We start from the raw sequence: 8,815 nt of genomic DNA, 5'->3' as shown, positions 1-8,815 counted from the left end.
AGGGCCTTCCCTTGCTCCCTGGCCACAGAAGTCGAGAGGATGGAGAGACTACGGTTCAAAAACGTCAGAGCAGATTCACAATCCAAAATTATTTTGGTGATTGAGGATGGCTCTTCGGTTGTCGATACAGATCCAATAGACATAGCCGCATATGACTCCCGAACACTTCTCAAGTTTCCCAAAAACTGCAATGCACGATGTAAGACAAGTTACACAGTATGCAAATAATTGCTCCAATTCAAGAACTACATTATAGTTTGTCTGATCGACTGATCTAAAGATGCTAGGAAAAATATTTTCAGGAAGCTTAAGGTTCGAACATATTCAGTAAGAAGACGACTGAACATGTTTGATGACACTTACGCTGTTAGATACTCACAAAAGAAGAACAGGAATAAAAGATAATATAGTACTTGTGTCCCTGTTAGACAAATTAATTTTAAATTGTGAAGAATAAAAAAGAGTTAAGGACACTCTCCAAGCTACGTAGGGATAAAGACGGCCTCCTAAAAAATTATGGCATAAAACCTTTCTATCTAGAGACAAAATACTAATAGGTAGGATTTCTCCTAAAGATTAATATTTTCTTAAATTATGCCTTGCTTTTTTCCTATTTTTCCAACTATGGAATCTCTGATTTATTTTGCATATTTATTTTCTGAGTATCAGTATGAAGTTTGCATCTCTGAGAGGATGAGTACATAATGGACTCAGGAAAATGATACTTCTTTGGAAAAATGATTGTGTAAAGTGGATCAACTAACAATTTTTGAAAAACTCAAAACGCACATACTAAGTATACCTTTAGAAGTGTATTATAAGCCTCCAACAGACGATTAGAAGCGGGACCAAACCCATGTAATTGTGGCACTTCCATCATGTGAGTCCATGGACGAATTTCCTGTAATACATTAGGCAAAATAAATTAAGAAACATGAGAAGAAACAGACATGGGGGCATGTAAATCTCATGGACATGTCCAAGAAACCAAGCAAAAAGCGGTCTGAATTTCAGCAGGTTTTCCTCAATCATCAAATTTGTTTAAATGGACTTGTGATATATGAATGCCCTTTCGTTCTTCAAGCTATACATACTTAAAAACAAAAATAATTGAACAGAAGTTAAAGAAGCATATTACCTTTGTATAAATCAAATTGAAAGACTTCACAGTTTCAAGAAAAGACTCCAAATTGGACCTCAGCTTTAGCTCTACCTCCGTATAGTCTTCACTAGGATTGTAATCATACTGGTTAACACCACCAATAACAAACTTTAGCATACACTAACAAAGAGATAAAACCATGATAGGGTTAGGTTCCTTTTAGATGAATCACTAAAGGAAATATGGTTGATAATTCAAGAAAACAATCACCAGTGCATTACTTCGAAGTTTAGGTTCAATAGGATCTGAGTGAAGTTAACTGGAAATTGCAGAAATTTTGCTTGTATAACTACTTGTTTCACTTCCTCCAGAAGATTTGATCGTAGAGAGAACAGATTCAAGTACCTTAGATGCTAATTCCTGAACCATCTGCTGCAGATTTAAGAGTTTATTTGAATGTTCACTAAGCTTTAGTTCCAGTTCAGATATATCAGGCCTGAAAAAGAGGCACTTCTTATTCATTACTAGAACTCATAAAATTTGTCACACTTGGTGACTGAAACCTTTTTTTCCCACACAGATTTCAAGTGAAAAAAAAAACAAATAATTTAACTAGCAAGTAAACATAGCCTTATTTCAAGATATATGATGAAACTCCTATTTATGTTTGTTCAACAAGTATAAGTCAACAGGCTGTAAAATATAAGAAGAAAAAGATAAGGAAAGTTAGAATTTTTTATTCCAAAGACCATGCATATGATTTCCAAGCGGTAAACTATTTCAAACTAGTAACTCCCTTTAAGCATATAGGAAAAAGAGAACTAACACCATATCCAAAAAAAAAAAAATGGAAGTAGAATATATAATAGAGAAGACAGGTTTATTCGTGAATATGCAGAGAGAGAGAGATAGAGAGAGAGAGAGATAGAGAGAGAGATTATTAATAAAAATATGTGCTACAGGGGGAAAAAGTTTAATCTGTAATGGACAATGGACTAGGATATCTACTGGAGATGTTAGTAACTAATTAGAATAGTGCAGCACACAAGGCTGTTAACCAGACTAGATGTTTCAAAGCCCACTTTTTTCTGACCCAAAAGACAGCCAGAAGTTTTGTATTATGAGCATATCTTCTGGGCTTACATTTATATATGCTCATCTGAATATTTCAATAATACATGAGAAAAAACCAAGAGCTTGAATGAATATACAAAAACATGTTACATACATAGCAATCCACATTAGTATGTGAAATTTTTAAAAGTTAAATATTTGTAGCATGGTTCTATGTATATCCTATTAACATACCTAAACAAGAACAGACAAAATGAAACAAACCGTTTGGGATATGCTCATTACTCATTTGTTTTGCTTATAAACATGCTACTGACAGTTCTCAACTCTAGTATTATGGATTCAGATCAAAATCTTATATTGCTTACAAGGGGTAGACAGACTGAATCTGTACATCTGCTGGAAAAAGTTTCAACTCTTCTGCAAATATTTGAGCTTGTTTTTCTGCAATTGAATCTACTAACTGTACATCCTTAGCTAATTGTTCATCAACACTGCCAAAAAAAGACAAATCTGTTAGTGTTCAGAATTTGTAAGGTCTAGTTTGTTTGCATGTTGTGTTCCTATTCCTTGAGGATGAAACAGAAAAAATAGATGAACCATTATGAAGACTGAAATTTTGAGAACGCTAAGGTACTATACTACTGACCTCCATTCAGGATTATCAGCATATTGGCTTGCTTCAACAAGATCTACAATCAGATGAAGCATTTCAACACGTTCCTCATAGCTACCTTTTCCCTGAAACAAAGCAAAGTAGCATGATCTCAATGCAACCAGATGAAACTATAAATCCCCAAACACTTCTGGCAAAACCACTATAGAAGTTCAACATTTTCACTCTCATTAACAAAAGATTAGATTAATTTTATGCACGTCAAAATTCCATAGATCTACCATCCTAGACAGATCCATGGACTTATCTGGCTTACTACCAACAAACAAGTGGACACTGCCAGAAGTTATAGAAAATGTTTGAGGACAATGAAACAGAAATCCTAGCCATTTTGATGCCCAAAAACGAAGGAGGATAAGAAGTGGACAAAACAAGCAGGCACAATAGGTGGCAGCCATAGGAGAGGCCGAGAGGAGGAATCAAGGGAAGTGGAGGAGAGTGAGAAATAGTTGCATTCACTACAGTTCGACTTTCTGTCATCTTTCACTGTAATTACAAGTTTTGTCATCTACTACCACATAGGAGATGAGGAAAGTTGAGTAGATTCATACTTCTCCAATTCACATTATCACTCTTTACTGCTCAAGGAATAAGGATGTCATTGAAGAACAAAATAAATATCACTTGAATCAATACCTTGCCTGAATCATTACATAGTTGATTTTTTTTTCCTTTTTCTTTTTTTTTTAAATAATGTAATTAACTCAAATTTGGAGCTCATCATATTTTATTTAATTGTACAAATGCTAACATTTTCTTTAGTAGCTCAAAAGAAGAAAGGAATTATAAAGAAAGTGATGTTTTTTCTAAGGGCCTCATTTCCATTCCTAAGCTACAAAATAGCCATAAGTAAAAATTAAAAATCTCATCAATGAATATAAACACCATAATAATAGTCTGACGGAATAGGTATCTATCATACACTCATCCTATGGAGACATTATCCTCATCAACTATTAAAATTTTGAAATTGCATTAAGTTCCCATTTGTTGATAGAGCAACTATGTCCCATACAAAAGGTAGATTTTAGAAAGAAAAAACTAGTAGGAAGTATATGCAAAGGGGTCCTATTAAAAGGAAGAACTCTATGAAGGAAATCATGTTTACTGTCATTATAGTGAAACAGTTCGAAGAAGTAAATTAGCCACCATGTAATTAACATACTATGTGAGAGTGTGAGACCTAAATCAACATGAAAAAAAAAAATTCTATGTCATGTAGTTAAATTGATGATAGGTTGAAAGCATTAGTATTCTTCATGTCAATTGAGCCAGGAACATTATACATGGTAACTTATGTGAGCATGTAAGTCAGAAAGTGTATACAAAACTAGATGTAAACAGGAAAGAAATTTTTTTGCCTGATGATAATGACACTTTTTATTTGCACGCTGCTAACAGTTTTCGTCAGCTAACATATCAAAGCGGCTTTGATTGCTAAATGAAGTATTCACTCACTTGTATTGCTTCAATGTCAACTGAGCATGTAATGCCCAAAAAATTTGCTATCTCCGCTAAGTCTGCAGAATAAAAAAAACAATTTTCTGATTCACTGAAAAGGACAATGCATGCACCAAAAGAAGACACGAAAACAGGACAGACACATTATTAGCAATTAAAGCAGCATATTACTTACGAATTTAGTTATGATATATTAAAGTTGTTATATCTTGAATATAAATGGTGAAGAAAATCGTTAGATAACATATTATAAACAAATAGAAAATGTTTCTATGCAGCTTTATATATTCTAAATAACAATCTTTATCAACAAACATGTCATCAAGATGAACTTAGCACAACGGTAAAGTTGTTGCCGTGTAACTTGGAGGTCAGGTTCAAGTCTTGGAAACAACCTCTTGCAAAGTAAGATATGGTTGCACACAATAGACTCTTCCCCTGGACCTGCATTGGCAGGAGCTTCGTGCACTACCTAACCACTTTCAAGTATTCTAGATCAAAACCAATGGCAAAGGGATATGAGAAACTGTTAGAAAGCATATCCAAGTGTCACTTGGGCAAAGAGAGTGGAAATAGAGACATACAATAATATTGTATAATAACAAAGATAGTGAGATGAAAGGGAGACATGGCACAACGGTAAAGTTGTTATTGTGTGACCTTGTGGTCACGACTTCGAGTCGTAGAAACAACCTCTTACAATGTAGGATAAGAATGCGTACAATATACCCAATATGATCTGACCCTTCACGGACCCTGCATTGACGGGCTTCATGCACTGGTTGCCCTTATTAAAGGTAGTGAGATACTATGAAAATAAATATAAAACATTATAATTAATATTTTGAATTATTTGATAATCTCAAACTTTTTCTTGATTCACATTCAGCTATTGAATTAAATGTCCAATCCTTGTGTTTGTAAGTCATTTGATATTGGAAAAAAAATAATAGCACTAACTCAAAGGTAATGCTCCCTTAGGAACACAATATACTAATTGTTACTATTCAGATAATTATGCCTACTAGTAATGATCTTATCTAGTTTACAACATTTAATGGTCTTCCATTCTTTTACCTTGAATATCAAGTAAAGATGTCAGCTAGTCAACATATTGGTTGGTGAATACCAGGGGAAGAATACTTCAAATTGTCATTACATCCTAGCCCCAATTTTTCCTAACTAATGTATACTGCCATTTTTTTTTCCTTTTCAAGGAAAAAAGACATTATACTATATATTAGGTGTGTTTACTTGACAAAGATATTAAGACAAGTATGATGGATGCTGGACAAGCTAGAGGGGGGCGAATACCAAATATTCTTGCAAGTGACAATTAAGATTAGCAAGGTCAATCCAAATACAATATGCAATTGAAATGAAATACACACAAGAAAACACGCTAACATTTGGATTTAACATAGTTCAAAACTCTGATTCCTACTCCATGACCTATGACACATCAGCAAGTCACTCTCGAATACACTACTAGCTTTTCTCCTTCTCGGACTTCTTTTGAAGGTGGAGAAACCTCTTACAAGTTATTTGAGTGATTATAATTGAAGCTCAAAGATGAGAAGGAAGAGCGCAGAATAAGGAGCAAATGATCAAAAGAATATCTCAAGGACATTAGCATTTAAATGCTCCCCTCGGTCCTTTTTATAGGCTTCATTTCTTCAACTTCTCTTTGTTACTGCTGCATTGACGTCAATTAGTCAAGTGGAATCCACCAATGATAAATTAATGTACTATAGTCATTAGGTCAAAGATAAAAGACTCCCTTTACCTTTTTTGTTGTAGCATTAGTCGACTATCATTCTTCATTAGTCGGCTGATAACAAATCAATTGTCTGTCCAATCGACTTAGCCACAAAAAAAAACATTATATCCGTTGGCTAATTAGCTTGAGTCCGCTGCCTAGTTGACTCAACCACCATCAATCGACTAGAATAATTCATCAGTCAACACGTACATAGCCACGAAAATCATTTTGTTCGCTAGCTAATCCAATTAGATTAAGTCTTGATCAAGTCTTGTACGACATTATACATATTAAATATAAATATGATCTTAACTTGAACTCTTTGTCCAAACATCAAAACTCATGATGGATCTTGATTGCTAAGGGCATCATTGCACTAACAAAAAACAATTATGCAGTTGATATGCAAATTCTTGTAATCACTTCACATGATATCATTGTCCATATTCTCAGTATGATAAAGAAAATAGACAACTAGAAGAAGAGAGAAGAAAGATATGAAAAGGAAACTCTTTATGATAAATTAGTAAGAGCACTATTATACGATGGTTCCAAATGCTTTGATTTCACAATTGGCATATATGGTCCTACGGGACCATGAATGTTTGTAGAGATTGTTAGGTTCCAGGAAATTATGCAAAGTTATGGGAAAAAATGGATCAACTTGAAAGTAGGGGTTTCAATGCCTATAGACACTCATAACAACCATCAAAGGCAAAAAAGGAACGAGGACTTCATAAATTTCATAAAATAAATTGGATAAGAATAAGTCATCAACCAGCAGTCGACAGGAAACTCACGTTGAATTCGAGTATTTTCCTCATCACGGTCCATGCTATCTCCTTGCCAATTCTGCTGAGTAAACGGAGACCTGTCACCTAATAGCCTACCAAGAAAGAAAGAGTCGAATCTGATGCCTACAAATATAGCATTCAGAATGAAAAAGGAGAGATTCCCAGCGAAAGAGAAGCAAAAGAAGAGAAAGATATTCAGACCCAAAATATAAGATAGATCAGGAACAATATCAACTTCAGGATTCTAGTACAGTAAAAAAAAAATGGCGAAACCAAAGTCAGCATTGTTTCCAGAATTGAACATTAAACCTCCAACTCTCGTAAATCAAGCCAGACATATGCTCAACACCAGATTCAGATCCCATAAAAGTAGGTGCACAGCAAACCAATAGAAGAAGGAGGACGCTAGGGTTCGAAATTTGCGTGAAGGGACCAGAAGAAGATCTACGACGGGTACCTGAAGAAGAGCCATTCGAGCAGGGCGTATCGCTCGACGCCGGCGAAGAGGAGCGATTGGGACGGGGCGTTACATCGAGGGTAGTTAAGAAGCTCTAACTTCCTCTGGATCGCCTCCATCTGCCTCGACGCCATCTCGATAGAAACAACGGAACGAGACTAGGAAGGAAGCCTTTCACTGAGACTCCGGTCGGAGTAGAGGGTTTGAATCTTCAAGGGTTACCCTGTCATTTGGGGATAAATTTCGCCTCCCTATCATTTTACATATTTCTTATACCATACTCTGGTTTACTTTCTAATTCAAATTCAATTCCCTTCGTCACGACACTGATCGGAGCAAAGTAATATCCCAGATTAACTGTATATTTTATATAGTTAAAAATTGATCTCGAAATTTATTTAAAAAAATATTCATATAAATATGAATTGTCTCTCCTGGTTCAAGTAGAGATGAATAATTTAGAGATAGATATTTAAATACATATAAATTATCTTCTAAATTTATTAATAGACGAATCAAAAACAAGAAAATCTTTCAGATTAATCGGACAAAATTTAAATATTTAATTATAAAAAAAATTAAAAGTACCCTTTCATTCCTAAAAATGAGAACTCAATTCCAGTCACCCCAACTTAATCACTCTTTTAATTTTATGAATAAATTCAACGTGTTCAAAAGTTATTGGGTCGTGTTCCTCTTCCAAATAAGTGATTATAACTTGAAAGATGATTATTAATAACTTAACAAACAATATCATAATAAAAAGGAAGCATAACTCTTGTTTGAGTTTAAAATTAGGGGAAATAATAGATTATTAAATAATTTATCAAAGATGCATCTAAAATTGAATTCCCAAAAAAGCCTATCCCATTTTCAGAATTCCCAAAGGTACACTTGTGTTTTTATTATGGGTAATTTTACATGCAATCTCTATTGACAAATAAATCTTTGCATGCAGTTCTAATTCATGAAAATCTTTATTTTCACTCCCCAGTCAAACATATTTACCTAATTACCCATGATATTTTTAAGTACAAAAAGTCTAAAAATCAGTATAAATTCTCTTAAATTTAGTATATTAAATTAGAATCTAATATATTTTCTATCAAATTGAGTACGATTCTTTTTTCACCTCAAAATATACTCGATTTTAGTTTAATGTGCTAAATTTAATAGAAATTATATTCATTTTTAGATTATTTGTACCGACAATATGAGGGTTAATTTCGATAGAAAATATACTCGATCCTAGTATAGAGTGCTGGATTCTAGTGTAAAGTGCTGAATTTAACCGGAATTATACTTATTTTTAGACTTTTTATACCTAAAAAATAAGAGAGACAATTTTGATAGAAAATATACTCGATTTTAATATAAAATGCTGACTTTAAAAAGAATTATACTCGTTTTTGGACTTTTTGTATTCAATTTTAGACTTTTTGTACATAAAAAATCTGAGGGCAATTTAGGTAACAATATTTGCATGAGG

The 8,815-nt window shown here is 33.7% G+C and overlaps 1 protein-coding gene across 1 annotated transcript in view; it reads right to left on the bottom strand.

The window, feature by feature from the left end:
* LOC122046409 (AUGMIN subunit 7-like) overlaps positions 1-7,615 on the bottom strand; it is a 14,095-nt gene extending 6,480 nt beyond the window's left edge. Inside the window, exons 1-9 of the mRNA XM_042607097.1 lie at positions 7,327-7,615; positions 6,876-6,961; positions 4,311-4,372; positions 2,826-2,917; positions 2,545-2,670; positions 1,508-1,598; positions 1,139-1,246; positions 803-901; positions 6-185 (exon numbers count right to left, since the gene is read on the bottom strand). Of these exons, the coding sequence (XP_042463031.1) occupies positions 6-185; positions 803-901; positions 1,139-1,246; positions 1,508-1,598; positions 2,545-2,670; positions 2,826-2,917; positions 4,311-4,372; positions 6,876-6,961; positions 7,327-7,460 (978 nt within the window). The 5' untranslated portion in view covers positions 7,461-7,615. The remainder of the gene's footprint in view (positions 1-5; positions 186-802; positions 902-1,138; positions 1,247-1,507; positions 1,599-2,544; positions 2,671-2,825; positions 2,918-4,310; positions 4,373-6,875; positions 6,962-7,326) is intronic.
* Between the last annotated feature and the right edge of the window lie 1,200 nt (positions 7,616-8,815).

The sequence above is a fragment of the Zingiber officinale genome, chromosome 2B (genome assembly GCF_018446385.1).
Source record: "Zingiber officinale cultivar Zhangliang chromosome 2B, Zo_v1.1, whole genome shotgun sequence".
In the NCBI taxonomy this organism is placed as follows: domain Eukaryota; kingdom Viridiplantae; phylum Streptophyta; class Magnoliopsida; order Zingiberales; family Zingiberaceae; genus Zingiber; species Zingiber officinale.
This window is presented reverse-complemented; position numbering and strand designations above follow the sequence as displayed.